General features: G+C 35.9%; 1 protein-coding gene across 12 annotated transcripts in view; it reads right to left on the bottom strand.

The window, feature by feature from the left end:
* The window catches only part of ryr3 (ryanodine receptor 3), a 244,769-nt gene that overhangs the window by 35,673 nt on the left and 189,831 nt on the right, over positions 1-19,265 (bottom strand). For 6 of the 12 annotated variants that reach the window (XM_031891308.1, XM_031891307.1, XM_031891303.1 and 3 more), the window contains 12 exons: positions 17,879-18,010; positions 17,588-17,700; positions 15,946-16,045; positions 11,660-11,766; positions 11,027-11,078; positions 6,036-6,089; positions 5,818-5,917; positions 5,005-5,084; positions 4,040-4,116; positions 3,702-3,775; positions 1,674-1,694; positions 787-867 (listed from right to left, as the gene is read on the bottom strand). In XM_031891308.1, the coding sequence (XP_031747168.1) occupies positions 787-867; positions 1,674-1,694; positions 3,702-3,775; positions 4,040-4,116; positions 5,005-5,084; positions 5,818-5,917; positions 6,036-6,089; positions 11,027-11,078; positions 11,660-11,766; positions 15,946-16,045; positions 17,588-17,700; positions 17,879-18,010 (991 nt within the window). Of the gene's footprint in view, positions 1-786; positions 868-1,673; positions 1,695-3,701; positions 3,776-4,039; positions 4,117-5,004; positions 5,085-5,817; positions 5,918-6,035; positions 6,090-11,026; positions 11,079-11,659; positions 11,767-15,163; positions 15,261-15,945; positions 16,046-17,587; positions 17,701-17,878; positions 18,011-19,265 lie in introns of all 12 variants that reach the window. The other 6 variants (XM_031891310.1, XM_031891309.1, XM_031891306.1 and 3 more) reach the window with 3 other exon arrangements.

Here is a 19,265-nt window from a genome sequence, read left to right on the forward strand (position 1 = left end):
TTGCTCGCAGCGACTTTTCTGTACAACTTTTTTGGTAAAACAATTTTAGTCAAATTTGAAAGTAAAAGAAAATGAGAAAATCTGCCCCATAATGTATTGTGAACAATATGCATTTTTATTGTTAATAAAACTTTCAGAAATGTATTCTGTTCCATTGAAACTATGATAACTATCATTATACTAAGAATATTAAATATATAAGAATGTAATCTTTGAATATGATCTGCATTACTGATAGCAGTTTCATTTCTAGAAGTTAGAAGCCCCAACAGCAAAATTATTTCAGGAACCAAAAGAAAATGACCTATGGGTATGGGATCCATTATCCGAAAATTTGTTATCCAGAAAGTTTCAAATTACAGGAAGGCCATCACCCATAAACTCCAGTTTTATCAAATAATTCAGATTTTAAAAAAAATTATTTCCTATTTCTCTGTAATAATAAAACAGTACCTTGTACTTGATCCCAACTAAGATATAATTAATCCTTACTGTTTCATTAATGTTTAAATGATTTTTTAGTAAACTTAAGGTATGAAGATCCAAATTACGGAAAGATCCCTTATCTGGGAAACCCTGGTCCTGAACATTCTGGATAACAGGTCCCATACCAGTACAATGACATTTCCCATTAGGGTCTTTGTGGGCACCAGGCACACAGTGTATGCTTTGCCTATGGTTATGTCCCTGTCTCCTAGGGTTTATCTGACACTGGTAAGAAATCTTTCTAAAGATGCTATATTTCTTTGTAATATATACACTAAATTATATACACTAATTTCTTACCGTTATTATGCCCTTCACACAGAAGCTGCAGGAATCTGAAGAGATCACGTGTGAACTCATCATTCTGTAAAACCTTTTCACCTTGAGTAAACAATAAATTGCAATTAGCAGTCAGCGTAATATTCTTTTGAATACTGAATGGTCTGTAAGAGATTGCCAAGTGCCACTTACATGTCACACACAGAATAGAATACTCTACTTATTCTCACATTTCCTCGGGTTAAAACATTGAAGTCTTTAAATTATAAAGGAGAGCTACAGAAATAGCTATGTTTATTGTGAGAAAGCAATATGCGTGTGGCAAATAGGGATGCCCATAATCCATTGTTCTGGGATTTGTTGTACTCTGAATCCTTTTCAAAATATTCTGATAAATAATGAACCCAATCTAAACCATCATTTGCATATTCAGATTTGAGAACAAAACACGTTAATTGTGAGCAAAACGTTGTTGCATTCCATTTTATAGGGTTATAGAGATAAACCTTGAAAATCTCAAATACGTGATCATGCAAAAATCTGAAACAACAAGTTTAACACAGTGAAATCACATTCTGCTGATCATTTGTGGTTGTCCAGAAAGGGGTGACTGTCGTGGGACATGCCCATAGTGGTGGAAAAGAATTCTACATAGAAAGAATAAGGGACAGCAGGGAAAAAAATCTTCAGCTTGTGCTGTTCTACAATTACCAGCATCCACCAACAGCTGAAGACCCTTGGAAGGGTGTTACCTTGCCCTTTGGAACTGATGGGCCCATTTAGCAAAATCCAGCCTTTAATGCAATGCTTAAGAACCAGCTGTTCAATTTGCTTTGCACATATAAAAAAACTTAGTGAAGTTGATAGTTCAAATGACAGTACAAATGTTCTAGAACCACATTACTTACCACGTTCCCGGACAATGACTGCTTGTTGTCAGATCCAGGGGAAAGAGAGAAAAAGAATGCAAGATTCAGGCAACTGCTTTATTTTCAGAAGTTGATTATTATTATACAACAGCATAGAAGTATTGGTTAATTGCAAAAATATTAAGTGGGGAATGTAATAAAAGTATGCCTCTGTGTGAACAAATTTGCCTTTGCGCGAATATGTTATGGGCTTTGTGAACCCAGAACCTGTTTAGTGACCACTTTTGACAGTGGACCACCTTCGAGAAATATGGAGTGCAATAACAGTCATATATTGCAAAATGTAAATTCTTATTCTTATTTGTGCATATTTTGTGCATATTTTGTGCATATTTTTTCCCCCGTTTACCACTTTTATTACATTCCCCCATAACACTGCTATTGTGCTATTGGGATGCAGGCTTCACCATGAACCAAACATTGCATGATTTTACTTCATTGTGAGTATAAGGGAACTTAAGTGGAGAGGGACTGACAAAATATACAATATCATATATTACAATATATATATCGAATTGTGGTTCTATTATATACTCTTGAGAGAGCGAAATAGTGTGTGATTGTTTGCAAATGTGTGTTTTATTTGGTGCCGAATAACATATTAGATAATAACAACATTTGGAAAATAAAAGCAAGGCACGGAGGATATTGATAATCTGCCCAGTGCATTATAATAGCTACCATGTGAAGAACAGATACAACATCAAAAGCCTTAACTAACTTTTCCTGGCAGGGCAGAAGTGACAATATTTGGGAAATGATTAGACAATATTATAAGCAAAGCCTTGTGCCTTGTTTTTTGGTTTTCTGGTCTCCTAGATAATTCTTCCAGCCGGAAGGTCAATAGTGTGAGATTTGTAGTGGACACTTCTTTGTTGTCCTAAATATTCTTGGGACCACATCACAATGACTAACATGACAATATTGTTTTAATGAATCTGTACCTTTCTTATCAGGAAACGGGTCCCTGACCGAAATACTGGACTGCAAAGTAAAGAGTAAAAAGCAAAAAACACTCCTAGTGAGTACATAAGGTGAGTTAAGTCTATATGTTCCTGTTGTCCACCTTGAATAGTTGTCTAAATGTGTCTCCCAGATATTTAGGGTAGTCCCTTAGCCTATTTATATCTCAATTCCTATTACACACAATTGTTAAAGTATCTAGGAACTCAGCAGGGCAACACATCCAGCAATTCTCCAGAGATTTGGTGTTGATACAAAAATTGGGTTAACTACACACACAAACCTGTGGAGGTGGCTGATGTCACTGTAGGGGGTTGGGCTGGCGCCAGAGTGGGGAATGAGAGTTGATGATGCAGGTAGGGTGGGTCCAAGGAGAAAGTTCATCCTGTGACCTACTGGGAAATAGCTGCACCAGCCTGAACCACCAACTAATAATAGTTCTCAGGTACAGGTATCGGACCCCTTATCCGGAAACCCATTATCCAGAAAGTTCTGAATTTTTTAAAAATGATTTCCTTTTTCTCTGTAATAATAAAACAGTACCTTGTACTTGATCCCAACTAAGATATAATTAATCCTTATTGGAGCCAAAACAATTCTATTGGGTTTAATTACTGTTTTAATATTTTTTTTAGCAGACTTAAGGTAGGAGATCCGAATTACTGAAAGACCCCTTATCCGGAAAACCCAGGTCCCGAGCATTCTGAATAACGGGTCCCATACCTGTATTATTATGAAAATAGCTTTATCGGACATTTAGTTTGATTCTGCTATAACAGAAGATCTTTGGAACGAGCAGAAACTGTCCAATTAAAACATGTATTGGTTAAAATAATTTTATCTGCTAGATATTGTATCTAATGTGGATATTTATTCTGCTTTGCTTTAAGTAACCTCATTTTAGTTTATTTTTGAGGCCAACCAATATATAATGCATAATGCATTTACCTGATTTTTACACCATTTCTAGTCGATTAAAAAGGTAAAATGGGTGTTCTACTGTATGTATCTCCAATAAAAAAACAAAAACAGCCAGAAACTTACGAGTTCCTTCTTCTGTGACCATTCCCAGGCCTTCTGCCTTGTTTTGTCTTTCAAATGCATTCAAGTCAAGAACACTGGAAAGAAACAAAATCAGTCTTTAAAATAAATCTAAATGTTGGTCTCACTTTTTTGACTAAACTCACAAGCCATCTCCATAGAACACAATGATTAAAGTGTAAATACATACAAAAAAGTATGGCTGGAAGCAAATTAAGGGGAAATATATTATATTTATGAACATGTATTTGTGCTAAGGACAAAATATAGTACATGCATTTTACAGTTGAGATAAAGCACAAATCTTACAATTTTCAGCAGCTTACTTCAGTTGTACATACCTGCATGACTGCATCAGGCCAGACAAACTCTGGAAAAAGCCAGCATCTTTCTTCTCCTTCAAGTAATCTAGCATTTTCTGTGAAATCATAAGTAGAGCAGTATTGTGTAAAGCTATGCATAATGAAAACTGGTTCTCATTAAGCTATATGATCAATTAAGTTTTAATTGTCCTTGAGAATCTCTTCTAATTGTAATTCTAATAAAAACAATGCTGTTTGAAATAACTTATGTAGATGAAAAAGGCCTTTCTACTACAGGTGTGAAACTGATATCCAAATATCTCTGAATTACTTGAAGGTCATCCCTCATACAGTACATTTAAAGGAGAAGGAAAGCCTAAGTCACTTGGGGGTGCCAAAATGTTTAATCTCTTACCTTGTACCCCGGGCTGGTGCCCCTGTTAGGAGAAAACTGCATCAGCCCGGGGGGTACCTGCAGCGAGCGATTCCTTCTACTCCTTTCACTCTACTGCACATGCGCAATACGCCAACGCGGAAGAAGGAAGCGCTCGCAGGTACCCCGGGCTGGTGCAGTTCTCTCTTAACAGGGGCACCAGCCAGGGGTAGAAGGTAAGCGATTAAAGTCACTTGGGGGTGCCTAACATTTTGGCACCCCCAAGTGACATAGCCTTTCCTTCTCCTTTAAGCAAGTAATTCAATTATTTTAAATTATTTCCTTCTTCTCTTTTAGTAAAACCATACCTTGTATTTGATGGTAACTAAGCTGCAAAACAATCCCTATTAGGTTTATTTAATTAAAAATTAATTAAACTAAATTTAAATGTTTTGTACATTTAAAAGATCCAAATTAAAGAGAAACGCCTCTGAAAAACCACAGGTCCCAAGCATTCCAGATAATAGATCATATAACTGTAGTATAAACATTTCTTACCCATGTAAATTTGACATGAAAAGGATTATGCACAAGTTATTAGTAAAAAAAACAAAAAACTCTAAGCTTTTACCTGTTGCACCACAGTGTTACCGCCATTCAACACGGCAATCCCAAGTTTTAGGGTTTCCACTACCATGGGGCCCATTTCACCTAAAGGGAAAAAAGTATTTTTCAATGAATGGGAGATATTTTAACTGTAAGAGTTAATAAACCAAGGTATTAAAAAAATTATTCTGCCGGTACCAGAAACAGATGCTTAAAGGACAAGGAAAGTCAAAATCTATTAAGCACACTATTAAATAGTACTACTATTGCTGTGTAAAAACACTATATTCCTGGCTTGCCTAATGAAAGATTTACTGAGATACACATACTAGAACTTACATACTTGTTTCAGTGAACGGCGCCGCCATCTTTAAAAAGGGATGCCCATTCCCTTTCCCTCACCGTCTCTACTGTGCATGCGTCCCCAACATCCTGCATCTTTGTCCGACTCACAAACCAACAGTCCCCACCGCTCCCCGCACGTGCCGGCACACAACCACCAGTGCAGAAACACCTCCCCCCCTCCAATCCCCGTCTTTGTCCACCGGTAACAGCACAAACACCTGCCCCCCCCCCATCTGCTCGCCGCACCTGTCGGCACACACACACCAGTGCAGAAACATCCCCCCCCCCACTCCGCTCCGCTCTGCTCTCCAATCCCCGCACCTTTCGAGTCTTTGTCCACCGGTAAAAGTACACTGACTTTGTGGTAGAAAAGAGTACAACCATACAAAATGTCCATTTTCAGAATGTTTCCTGCCTTGCCAAGAAAAGCCAGGACATGTGTTTTTGGAATGCTTCTGCATCTGTGTATTTCTGTTCGGTGATGTGACAATACCTTTACTTGCGCTGATCATTTGCAAAACCATTTCAGCAGCTCCCCTTTCATGCAGACGTGCTTGCTGATATAAGGTCTTCTGTTTTTCCATTTCTTTCTCCTAAAAATGTACCATGAAATACAACAGGCTTGGGTCATATATTCCATATTCAGAAAATCCCCACACAGAACAAGATTGGCTATGTCATATTGTTATGTTATAGAAACAAAGTTCTTACTTCAAAGGTCTTTTCTTTTTCTTCATCTTCATCTTCCTCTTCATTCTGACAGCTCTGTAGCAGCAAAAACAGAGTAGTTCAACAATCTTTTGATGGTTCGCAGTAGTTTGTACCATTATTAAAATAGAATTAATAAAACATTTGCAAAAAGGGAGTCTGATTGTCCTTTCAATACTTTCTAAGCAGGGGCATTGCTGCTAAAAGCCAAGGTGAAAACCTTACCTCAGAAGGCATTTTATAAGGGGTGGCAAAAAGCCGCCTTTGGTAAAATAATGAGCCAACATCTTTTGTTACCTGAAATTCTGCTCTTGTAGTGAGAAACAGAAGGGTATAAGGACTTCTACCTCTAGCATGCTACTCCAGTAATGGAAGGAAAGTAGATACAAATTGAACGATTACCAAGAAATATGCTTGTGAACTCACTATAATGTTTTAAACAGCATGATACAAGTATGGGACTTGTTATCTAGAATGCTCAGCACCATGGGTTCAGCAGAGAAGGGGTCTTTAATGAATCTCCATACCTTAAATCTAATAAACAATTATTCAAACAAATAAACCCAATAGGATTGTTTTGCCTCCAATAAGGATTAATTATATCTTAGTTGGGATCAAGTACAGGTACTGTTTTATCATTATAGAGAAAAAGAAATCATTTTTAAAAATGGTAATTATTTGACTAAAATAGACTCTATGGGAGATTCAGAGCTTTCTGGATAATGGGTTTCCAGATAAGAGATCCCATACCTGTATAGCTTTACGCAGCATTTTATGTAGTTTTAAGACAGATGCTTTAAAAAGAGCCAACATTTTACTGAATTCTTAGTACCAAAATTTGTGTAAACAGCTACTATATACAGTGCACTTTCTCATTGGTTGATGTTAAAATAAATGGGACTATGTGAAATCTTTGATTATTAGGCATAGGCATTTGGGATAACCTGAGCTCCATCTCTACAGCTACTTCTTTCTGAAAAGATGAAAAGAAGCAATTAGTGAGCCTGGCACTCTAGAGGCTAAACACATTTATGAAACAATCTCATTTTTTCCTGCTAGGAAAAGGCTACAATACTCACTGACCTTACAATCACAGCATAATAACTCTTCTGCCTTATTTTTAGCTAATATGAAATACTCTTCATTTTAAAAACAAACAAAAAAAAAAATCATACAATTAATGTACCATAAGCAACTACTGTCAACACAAAGTGATCCCAACTACAATATTTGGTCTGGTAAGAATAAATTAACATTATGTATCAGCTAAAAGATCAAAGAAATCTGAGGGCAGTTGGAGTATAAGGGGTGTTAGCCAGGAGCCACCACTACTTACTGTATATTATGAGTGACCTCAGAGCAATAGCAACGTGCCCTTTATCCCCACACTCAACAAAGGTCTATTAGTAATATTTTATAAAATACATAATTCAACAAGTTCAGGCTTTGAAGTCCTTACTATGTTTGTCTATAAGAAGGCAAACCAAAACCTAACTGTTTACTATGAAAAAAAATCCAAGATAGATAACTAATTCCTGTTTGGCTGCCTCTGGTGTCTCAGGTGGAAGGTCCACTGAGCCTGGGATCAACAGGGCCCCAGTAAAGCCAGCCTACCCTAGACTACACCTGGGTTTACATGGCATACACTGGCACTGAAGGATACACCCTCCCGAAATGTTGATCAAGGTGGTCATAATAAATGGGGTAAGCTCCCCGACTGCATATGTATGTGTGCGCGGCTCCGTTACAGAAACAGTTCGATTGAGGATAAGGACCTGCCAGTCTTGCGGAAGGCTTGCACCACTATTGCAGTGAAGATAGCAGCGACAGGTGTGCGGCTTTAACAAGTGTGTTTGAACATATTTCAAGACATTTATTTAAACACAGTTTCATAAATATGCCTTACAGTGTGTACATAAACAAACCATTACTGCCCTAGTAGCACAGCTAGTTCCCAGTACTAAGCACAGTTCTGCAACAGCAAGACAAACTCATGGAACTATGCCCCAGCAGAGATTCTAAAAATCTTAACTTATTAGGGGACAATAAGCCAGGCTTTGTTCTTGAATATCACTATACAAGATAACTCAATTTTCCTCCTTTAAAGGAAAACACAATGCACGTAAAATGTAGAACAAATGTTTTTAAAACAATATAATATTGCACATATATCAATTGTAAAATCCTTATTCGATTCTACTCAGCTTTAAATTCCCCCTATAGAACGCACTGATGCCTGTAGCTGTTAGACCTACATTAGTCATTATTTCATGAAGAGCTGCACAGCCAGATGGGAAATGTGAGCACTGAACTGGGACAGCTATGGGACAGATATGTCCAGAGCTCACTCAGCTGTGCCCTCTAATTGGCTGGACAACCTAAGGTGCTGGGACACTTGCAGGAATGCTGTAAAAACAAATGCTCTACACTGTCAGATTTTATCATCTAACTCTCCTGTCATTTCTCATCTCCAGGGTCTTCTGAAGCTCCCAAGACTTCCTCCAGCTGAGGATGCCAAGTGTAATAAGTCTTCAGATCTATGCTTGGCTGCAGCCAAGGATGATATAGACCCAGTGCTCAAAAACTCAGAATACCATCTTTGTAACATGGGCTCTCAGGTCTCTTCTCATGTTTAATAGTTAGAAATCCCTGGGAACAATATACACCTATGTTTAATGTGAGCCCAGTTAAGACCTGTTCCTGTTATTAAATCTCTGATGTAGTTCATTACAAATAGCTCTAAATTATTTTACGAATAGTCAAAGCCCATCTTAATGTAGTTGAGAGTACATTCTACTGTATAAAAATAATGTTTTAATTCCTACAGCTATTTTATAATGAATTTATGTTAATATTTTAATTCTGAAGAAATTCAATATAACAGCAACAGTCTCTCTCAGATAACGCTAATCATGTTTTAAATTAAAGTGTTTATTTTACCCCATTATTATTACTGTCTGCATCTTCAGACTCAACAATCTAGTAATATCATATAGCCAATCACAATGTAGATATATATATATATATATATATTATAGATTATTATATTGTAATAATATTTACACCTATGGTACATCAGACATTGGTACCATTGTTTTGTTTAGTCTAATACGTTTTAGCGTTCTATTCTAGAGTGTCAATAGGTGTCTTTATCCTCATTTGATGCTGAAGATCAGACTGATGTTCTGTTATTAAGGTTATGCAGAAATGAATGCACCTTATTGAATAAAGGCAGTAAAGTATTTGTTCATTGCTTAAAGGACATGTAAACCCCACACACAAAAATTTAATCAGTGAACAGCCTCTTTGAAATCTTTCAATACCTGCCACACTGGTTGTCCAGGGGTTAATAGTAAGGTTGCAACATCTCCTTAAAGGACATGGAAAGGCTAAGACACTTGAGGGTTGCCAAAATGTTAGGCAGCCCCAAGTGACTTTAATCGCTTACCTTGTACCCCGGGCTGGTGCCCCTGTTAGGAAAGAACAGCACCAGCCCGGGGTAGCCATTTTAGGAGCACTGGTGCTCATTTTCCTTACTTTCATCTTGGAAAGCAATAGTGCATTTAAGTTCCAGTGCATTTAATATGTGAAATAGAAAACAATAATGTGTTTAAGTTGCCCTTGAAAATGTGTCAAGAACAGGCTGTCACTATTCTATTTCTTTCTGTTTTTTCACTACTCTAAAAATGTGAATATTAAAATCCTTTCATAGGACTTATTGGTTCTTGGCAGCTTAAACCTGATGTGCTTTTTGTTAGTTTAAAAAAGTCACATTACGTTTTATAAATCTCAAATGTTTGTGTTTTTTAAAAAAATGATACACATTTTTCGGGAAAATACTTAGAAACTAAAGCACTAAAAACTAAACAAATGTATATTGCCAAAAACACACACATAAATCTCAAAAAACAAAAGATAAAAAAAAAATTGAACATTTGCCAAAAAGTCTTGATATAGGGGCCCCTAAAAGTCTGTTTTCTGTACTGTCAAATACAGCTATACTAAATATTATCATTTGGTTTTAAGAAGCATATCTTCCATTGGTTCACTTCACTGGAAATGTACACAAGGAATCAATGCAGACTTTGTAGAATGCATTAGCAAAGGGTAGAGTAGAAAGGCCATATGTAAATACAGATTTCACACTGAAAGCCATTGGTAAGACATTTAGTTAAACCATAAAGTACTACAACACTACTAAAATTGCCAAATTTCATTACTCATACACACTGATCTGTTTAGGGCTTCTTCAACATTAATCCATGCAATATGGCATCTTTAGACTGACAATATTTCATTCAATTACATAGTTCATTAGTGTTAATGACATTTTAGCAAACCAGGAAACAAAAAGGTTTCTGAATTTATGGCTCATCTACAAAAGCAGTGTAATGTGCAGTTTTCAGAATCAAATCATCAGATTTTTACCCAATATGCAATGCTTTTCCCCAAAACTCCAGCATAATTGTGAGTGCATATGTCAGTGAAGCTCAGTTTTGCATCCATCCTTTTTAACAAAGGTGGTATAGGGACTAGTCTCATAGCCTTTTGGAAGGAAGGAAATTTCCCCCCCACAGAGTTAAACTGAAGACTGCTTTAAATGGGGTTTTTCCCGCCTTCCTCTGGGCAAAAGGTTGAACTTGATGGATGTGTCTTTTTTGGAACTATAGTTACATGAACTGTGATCACTTCTTCCCAGATCCAGTCCTTCAAAATAACCAGCTTTAACTGAATTAAATCAGCTATCAGCCCTTTAAAAATACAAAAACTTGATGGTAACACTTGAGCAATATCTTTTGTTGCTTTTCTACACAATAGAAGAAACTGTCATGGCCAGTTCTCTACAATATATTTTCATTTTACATTTTTAGGGGCTTAATAAAATAGGTGTTAAATTGCAGAAGAGCAATTAGTTTATATAGAAAAATACATTGTTGCATTGAGAGAGACTTATGAATAGAATAACAAAATAATGGACACTATAGTTTACATACCTTTGCCATCATTGCTGCATATGCTGTGTATAATGGATCATCTTCCAATTTGCTGCAAAACAGAAAGGCCGTGAATGCATATGTAATGTGAAATAATGGCAGCTGATGTGCAAAGTATACACAATCTGCCCTTTATAGCCTAAGTGCAAAGTATACACAATCTGCCCTTTATAGCCTAAGTGCAAAGTATACACAATCTGCCCTTTACATCCTAAGTGCAAAGTATCCACAATCTGCCTACAATCACGCTGCAGGTATATGTATTTGCTACTTTTAATGTACTTCAGATAAATGTTGCCGTTTTGCGAATTTTGTGCTGGTTTATCATTTATATAATTAGTATCTGTAGACAGGACTTCTGCAGTACTTTCATCACCATTTATCTGTCTACAATGCTTAGTAAAGCTTGCCATATACTTATCAGTGTTGCTTTATTCAAACTCCAGAATAAAGACTCCAGCACAGCTGAACCTTCTGTGTACTTTGACTTCTGTATGTATAGCACCAGTGAATGAAAGACAAGGGATAATTCATTTTGGACTTCACCCTGCAGCACAGGCTGCAGCAATCAGACTGCAGCACTATAGTTTACAGACAGGCAGCGGGCTCAGTTTTTTTAAAATAGCATTTTACCTCCTCTCAGTAAGAGCATTGCGGCTGAAATGTAAAATAATCTGGTGAAGAGGATCAGGCTTCTTTTCTGTCTCCTCTTCTTCTTCCTCATCGGTTTTCTTGGGTTTCTGTGACATCAAAAATAATATAATTATTCTTTAGCATCTTTTCAAGGCACGTTTGCCTCTGTTCGCTAACTGATACCTAATGTCAGGTGAGCTGCAAAACAAATCTATCAAGGTTTGTTCCTAATGTTCCCATGGCCACCAATGATGGCTCTGTGTTAAGGAATAATGCAGTGGAAGAATAATATCATTTATCACACAAAGAAGCATTGTGTGAATGTAAAGAAAAAAAAAACCTCTTTCAGCAATTCCTCTTTTGTGATAAAATACCAGTTCCTACACTATTAGGTACATTTTGAGCAAATATATATATTTAAATAGACACTAAACCAAAAAGTTAAAATTAATCTAGATTAAAATACTGATCATTTCCAAAAAATTTTTGGAAGCATGAGGGAGGCCATTTTGGCTTGACATGAATATACTCTAATCCACTTATTAGCAATGGAGCATACATATTTCAAATGGGGTAGTGGTTCATCATTCTAGCCACATGATAACTGCACTCTAAGGATGATGTGTTTCTTACAGTAAAGAGGATGTATCCTATAAAAATATTGACAACATGCTGCAATATTAATGCAAAAGTTTTCTACTCTCACTCCCAGCTCACTTTACTACAGTATTGGAACCTACTACCAGGACATGTTTTCCATATTCTTTTTTGTACATCTCATGGATGTACAGACCACATCCTTTTGTGTACCATATGCAACAAGTAAGTCTGCTCCATTTGCAAGTATAAATTATGGCAGATATCAAATGTGGCCAATGGAATAAAACTGCCTTCATGCATTGTTTGAGATATAACACACCTTCTCTTATTTATTTTAAAGGTATAAAATCTAGTTTTTTTTATATCCTAAGCAGTGCAGATACAAAATACCATTACTAAAATAAGCTAAAATTTGATTCATCCTGCCTTTCTGAATTTTGCCATATTCTTTAATAACACCGTAAATCATTGATATGTTTGTGTACATGCAAAAGGGCATGCAGGTGTGTAAGCCAAGATGGAAGACAAATGTGCATGGTGATGGATAGGGGTAAGGTCCGGACTATGTGTGAGGACAGACTTACAGACTAAATTAAAAGCAGCATGGATCTAGTACCAAGATTACTGTTAGCTTGAGCCCTGTGTTTCCAATAGGTCTCATGGTTAGAGAGCAAATCAGGGAAGAAATCAGATGGTAAAGGTAAAGAGTGAAAAACTAGTAAACCGATATTAAATGCATTATTATAATTTCTCATACAGAACACAAAATTGATATGACAGGGACAAAAAGGAAAGTTTATAGGTAATAAGCAATATTATGGGATAACCAAAATAGAAAAGGCATCAGTTATATTAAGTCTTAAAGTCAATATTAATTGCAATAATTGGATGCAACTTACACAGCCTTTAATGAGGATTCCTTCCAGTGCTTGTATCTGAGGGTACCTAATATCTACAGATTTTGCAACAAAAGCAACAGAGCCTCCACTGTTATATGAACATTCACAGTTAAAACATCAGCTAGCTTTCTTTTGATTCTGTTTTCCCATAACATATTCATAAAGGTATTCATTATGTGTTGGTTAATGGTAATTGTAAATCTAATTACAGCGTAATATTATTTTTAAGGATGTACGCAATCCATCATTTTTGGACTTGGCCAAATACAGAATCCTCTATAAAAGATCTGTCTAAATTTGAGCACAACTGGCGGCACCCCATGCAAACAAAAAACTGCAAGACCTACTACTATTCCTCACTTTTAAAGGTCTTGTGACCCTGTGGAAACAGGGTTATTTGTGTTCTTTAAGCACTAATACTATATATAACACTCACTACTGTTTACAATAATTATAAATTCATTTCAGTAGTAATACATTATTAGCAGCATTCACAATTGTTTACTCTGATTATATGGGGGATGCACCCCCTCAAGACCTATTCACATAAATGACATCAAGAAAATCTATAAGCTGTGATTCTTTTTATCTAGGATTCAGGTATTGGCTCTACTATCTGCAAATCAGAATCGTGCCCTATTTAATAATGCCATAATGCCCTATTTATACAAACTGTTGACTGATTTGCTTTTTCTCTGTAATAATAAGACTTTGTACTGGATGACACCTAAAAGCTAAAATCTGAATCTATTTATTGGCAAAACAACCCTAAAGGTTTTTTCACGCTGGTGTTTCAGTCGATGAAGAAGGGCCAGGAGGCAGCTGTGCAGTCCGTCACTTGCAAAAATCGAAACTTGTGGGTGTGTGCCTCTGTTTTTGTAGACATGTTCCTGTGTGTTTGTGCATACTAATTTAAATGGTATACAGTTTGAGCAAATATAATGGATAATATTTTAGGGATTATTTTACACATAAACCACATTTTTGCGTTCATTTCATTGAGGATGATGTTCATTATAATTCCTTTGTTTTATGCTAGGATTGAAATCTACTTTTTTGATAACAAATTAAGAATGTTGTATCAGTCTTTAGATATAGATATTTGGAACTAAAATTCCACTGCACAGTGCTGGTCTAATTACAAAGCAGAATTAAGCTTTACATTTCCAATGGTCTTGTTTTGGTCTCCCTTGGCCAGCCTGCAGTTTTAATATTGCTAATCTGACAATAATCAGATACATTGGTCACTTTTTCATGAACCCCTATAGCCAATCTATGTTATAATTACATATATGGTAACATTTACCATGAAGCACTAATGCTCATCACTTCCAAAGGCCCCTCCAAGCCAAAATTCTCTACAGCACAAAAAATGAATGGAGGCAGATAGATGAGGGCTTTACAAACCCCATCAATATTTATTTATATGAGTGCATAGAAAACTACCCTTGAGATTTTTTATTTTTGCTTTCTCTTTGCTTGTATTTAAATATAATTAAGCCTAGTTATTCCACTGTACTGAATAGTTTTGAGGGTTTGGTTTTTACATTTTGATACCCTTTCTTTCTTTATTAAAATGTCTACATTATCAGAAAAGTTACTGGATGTTTCATAGACTGTGGCATATATGCAGCATTCACATTGCTGTACAAAGAAATGTGTCTCAGAATGATGATGGAAACATGCTGGGAAGCGTAAGAACTCTACACAAACTGTCATTTTGAAGAGTGGAAGAGATTGTTTTACTGATAAATTCTTTTTTGTAACAATTTAAAACTAATGCTGGAGACTTTACTATTTAAATATATAGATGGCACCTATTACAGCAAAACTCTGTACTCATGTTCACAAGTGCACAAAGTGATCTAAAGGACAGCCGAGTTTGTGTTTAAAAGCTGTGTAAGGAGCCTTAGTCATTTTAACGCTTTTTCTTTCTTTTTGAAACACTACATATGCTCCATCATGTTTGCACTCCGAGCCAAACTCCAGCTGATTCAGTACTTACAGCCAAATCCTCAATTAGTTTCTCCTCAAAGGAATTTTCCTCAGATTCTATCCAAAATTTCTGATAACCATGGAGGAAGAGGTTAATAGAACGGTGCCTGGCAGGGGGTGAAAGTGGGATCAAGAGGGGTACAAAAGAACATAATATAAAAAAAGTTCAGGAGTGAATCATGATTAGTAGGGTTTGGAACCTTGTACAATTTTAATATCCTGATTGGTCAGTGCAAAATGATAAAAGCCTCTATAAAAACAGTCATTAATATATACAGTGCACATATATATGTATCTATATATACATACATATATACACATATGCATACACACACTGTATGTCCACATTTTAGGGTCAATGATGGGGCTTTTGAAATATGGTTTGCATCTGTATGACTTTTATATTTGCTATTTTATAGGAAACCAAACTGGTTTCTGGTAATTCATTTTTACAGCAGCATTCCAACTCCTCATATATTAAGATTTAATAGAAACATCTTTTTAACATTATTTTAAATTTAGGTTCCGGGTAAGCATATCACCAGAAATCAGATCGTTCCAGCCAAATATTTCTGTGTGCAGTATGGCTGCACAAAATGGTAGCGTGAAAACCATATTCTACCCAACACTGAAAAATGGTTACCAATAGACCAAACCAATGTTGTTAATGTTAAAGAAAACTGACCAATCAGAAAAGCTTTGAAAATTGTACAAGCCAATGAAAACATCACATCATGGCTGGGGTGGAATACTTGTGTGCACAAGGACAGGTTTAGCCACAAGTTACATTACCGTTAACACGAGTATTAGACTGTCATAGTCTGAGTTCTCATGTACTTTTTCCAGCCAAATACGTTGGTAGGAGCTCAGGAAGAAATTGTTAATTTTGTGTCTGAAGAAAAGCATATAGGTTTTTATTCAAGTGCCAGCAACACAAGGAAAACTTCACAAACAGTAAATGACTTTCTAATAAGACAAAAAAATAAAAATAAATTAAAAAAAAAAAAATACTATTGGTATAGGGCATGACTCAAACAGACAGCATTCTTATCCCCAGGGGTGCAGAGGATAAGAACTGGCCAATGCAAATAAAAAAAACAAAAAGGTTATTTAGTTCAGGTGCACTTATGCGTAAGAACTATTGCACATGCATATTGTCTAGCACTAGCTACTCTCTGGCATGTCTAATGTATCCAACCTCTTTTTACAGAGGAAGCCCTTGGAAATAATGAGATTAAGCTCTACTCTAGAAAGATAGGTTATACAGAACCCTATATATCTTTTTCATTATCATTGCACAGAAAACGTGTCCTTATTACTCAAATTGCTATAAGAAAATAAGCATTTTTTATTATTTTTATAGTTAAATCAATGTGTTATAATGTCACAAACTGTAACAATTTAACACTTGCAGTTCAGATGTTTAACTATAGTCTGGGATTTGGATTATTTTACAAGATGTACACATCTTTCTCCCCACTGTATATTAGATGTGCAAAGTATAAAGTAGTAAAAGCCTTTTTACCAAGAAAACATGCTATTTATTGATGTTGCCACAACAAAATATGCTGCAGATAAATTTAAGAATGACTACTAAATTTTCTAAAATGGAACCATAATGAAAGCGTCTAACAGTTCTGCTGTGCAAGCACGTGTGACTATCAGTAAGTGACACACCGAACCTAACTTTGATCTAAGTGAACACGGCTATCTTATGGAAGTATACAGTGTACGCAGACATTTTCTATATGCATGTGCAACAACACTATTTATGCATGGATCAAGGAGTCAGTATACATGATGCATACATATTTTAATGCATGGTTACATGTATACACTCATGCATATATAGATTATAAAAATGTAGAACACTGTTAGTAAACTTTAAATGCTGCCATTTAATGCACTGTTGCTTTTTCCTACTGTAACTTTCAAGCTTCTGGTAGGGACAAAAACATAATACTCTGTTTAATGTTTAGGCAAAGATAACATCTATTTATGAATTGCTCACAATTACTCACTAAGCTAAAGTATATAGGCTTTCTAAACACTCCCCCACAGTTTGGCTAAGTAGCACTGCAGAATGCAGACTGTGGCCTTCTCAGAGCCTCTACCTTTGTTTATAAGAGTTGTAATGGCCTGACAGGATAACTTTACCATTAGTAAGATACACTATTACTGAACAGGCCATAGATGGAGAGCCTAACAGGCTGGCCTGTTTGTTCAGCAGAACATCATAACTTGCCTGTTGACTTAAATTAATAACCCCCTTGAATACAATATGTATTATTCACCATAATCAAGGGCACATATATTTTATGGCAAATTTCTTCTTTCAAGCATGAAACAATGCATTCTCAACACAAAGCAGCATACTAAGCATAATGCTGCACGCCTCGTTATTTTGCAGCAATAATCACACTTCAAGTCTAACCTTGGAAGGTTGTACAAGGGTGCCATGCGAAAGCAGGCCACCACAGCTCTTTTCCTCTGCTTCGACAAGAGTTTGTGCCAAACTGCCTTTTTAGATCGCAAGGGCTGCTCCACCTGAAACATCAGAAACTAGGTTAAGATTGCTAAACTCAACACGTTCAGTAAATTTATGAGTGACTGCCCTTCAAAAATGTAAAGAACCTGAAACACAATATGTAAAATATGATATACACCTAAGTCTTTAATTTTGCAAAAATTATGAATAGTAAAAGAGCTAACCATGGCTTCGTACCTGCTCAAGATGGAATATCGCTGCAGATATTTTCTGAACACGTTCTACTATCTTCTCAGAGTCCGATTGCTCCTCACTTCTCCTAATATCCTTGTAGAGGTTAAGTTGCCACTTCACTGCTGGATCTTCAGACTGTGATGCAGCGAACAATGAAAGACAAAAAATGTGAAGGACAGATAAGGGCTTGGCAAATCTGAGATTCCTTTCGGCTTTATATTTATGAAAAACAGATAGTTTTAAATTATGGAAATCAAGGGTAATTTGAAAATCCCACACAATGAATTGCAAATTAACTGGTGTGTGTCAAAGAGACATTTAAAAGTAATACTTGTAATGGAAGATGCTCTTCACCACACTGCAGAACAGGTTTTTTCTAACAGTAGTAGTTAATTTTTACAAGAAGGATCTCAATCATGTACAGTATAAGAGAATAATACAGTATGCTATATGGTTCAAGAACAGTTAATATGAATGATTATATTTATTTAATATGTTTTAATATATACATAATATCTGCCTAGCGACTTCCTCCCCTGCAGGAGTGATTTCCTTATAAGTTATGCAGTAATTCTAAAGGTCTGAGCACTTGTAATATATCATGGGTAGGCCTGTTCCCTCCTTTAAATAAAACAACAGGGACTGTTTACTTAGGGAGATATATAGAGTATATATATAATGTGTATAAAGACACTATTCTCTCCCCTTTACCAGTCATTAACTTAGAAAGGGTCTGTTTATAATTTCAGACCAAAAAAGACATACAGAAATTCTCTGAAATGTTTCACTGTTTAACTATGGTTAGGTAGTCTAAGGTTGAGGAACTGACCATACACAATCATTTAAAAACACAATATGAATGTTTATAAATGTATTTTTTTTAACTTTTTATATTTCATTGTATTTTGTAGGTTATGCAATGCAGTAGTAAAAAAGGACATGGCGGTCTTTACAATCACTAAACACTGTATAGATCCAACTTTAGCTGGCCATACATGTGTAGATTTTTAAAAGATTGTTTCAATATCCTACAACCAAGCTTATCTTGAAATGATCGTTTAACGGTACGATATGTTCATCAACAGAAACGACCATTTTAAAGCAATAAAAATGTAGGAAAAACTGTGGGTAGCTGCCTGCTTGGTCCAGATAACAATTGGACAATGGACAAATTTCACTGTTAATGACGAAAATCTTCAAGCCTGTCCCATCAATTTTCTGACTGATGTCAGATGAAAGAGCGCTAAATGTACAATTGGTTACCATAATTTGGCTGTTTTGTCGGATCCCACCAAAATTGGCCGTTAAGGAAGGAAAAATACAAAAAATGTATGGCCAGCTTTATTACTAATGTAAATTTGATGATAATATAAAACTACATTATACATAC

This window comes from Xenopus tropicalis, chromosome 8 (genome assembly GCF_000004195.4).
Source record: "Xenopus tropicalis strain Nigerian chromosome 8, UCB_Xtro_10.0, whole genome shotgun sequence".
Taxonomy (NCBI): Eukaryota; Metazoa; Chordata; class Amphibia; order Anura; family Pipidae; genus Xenopus; species Xenopus tropicalis.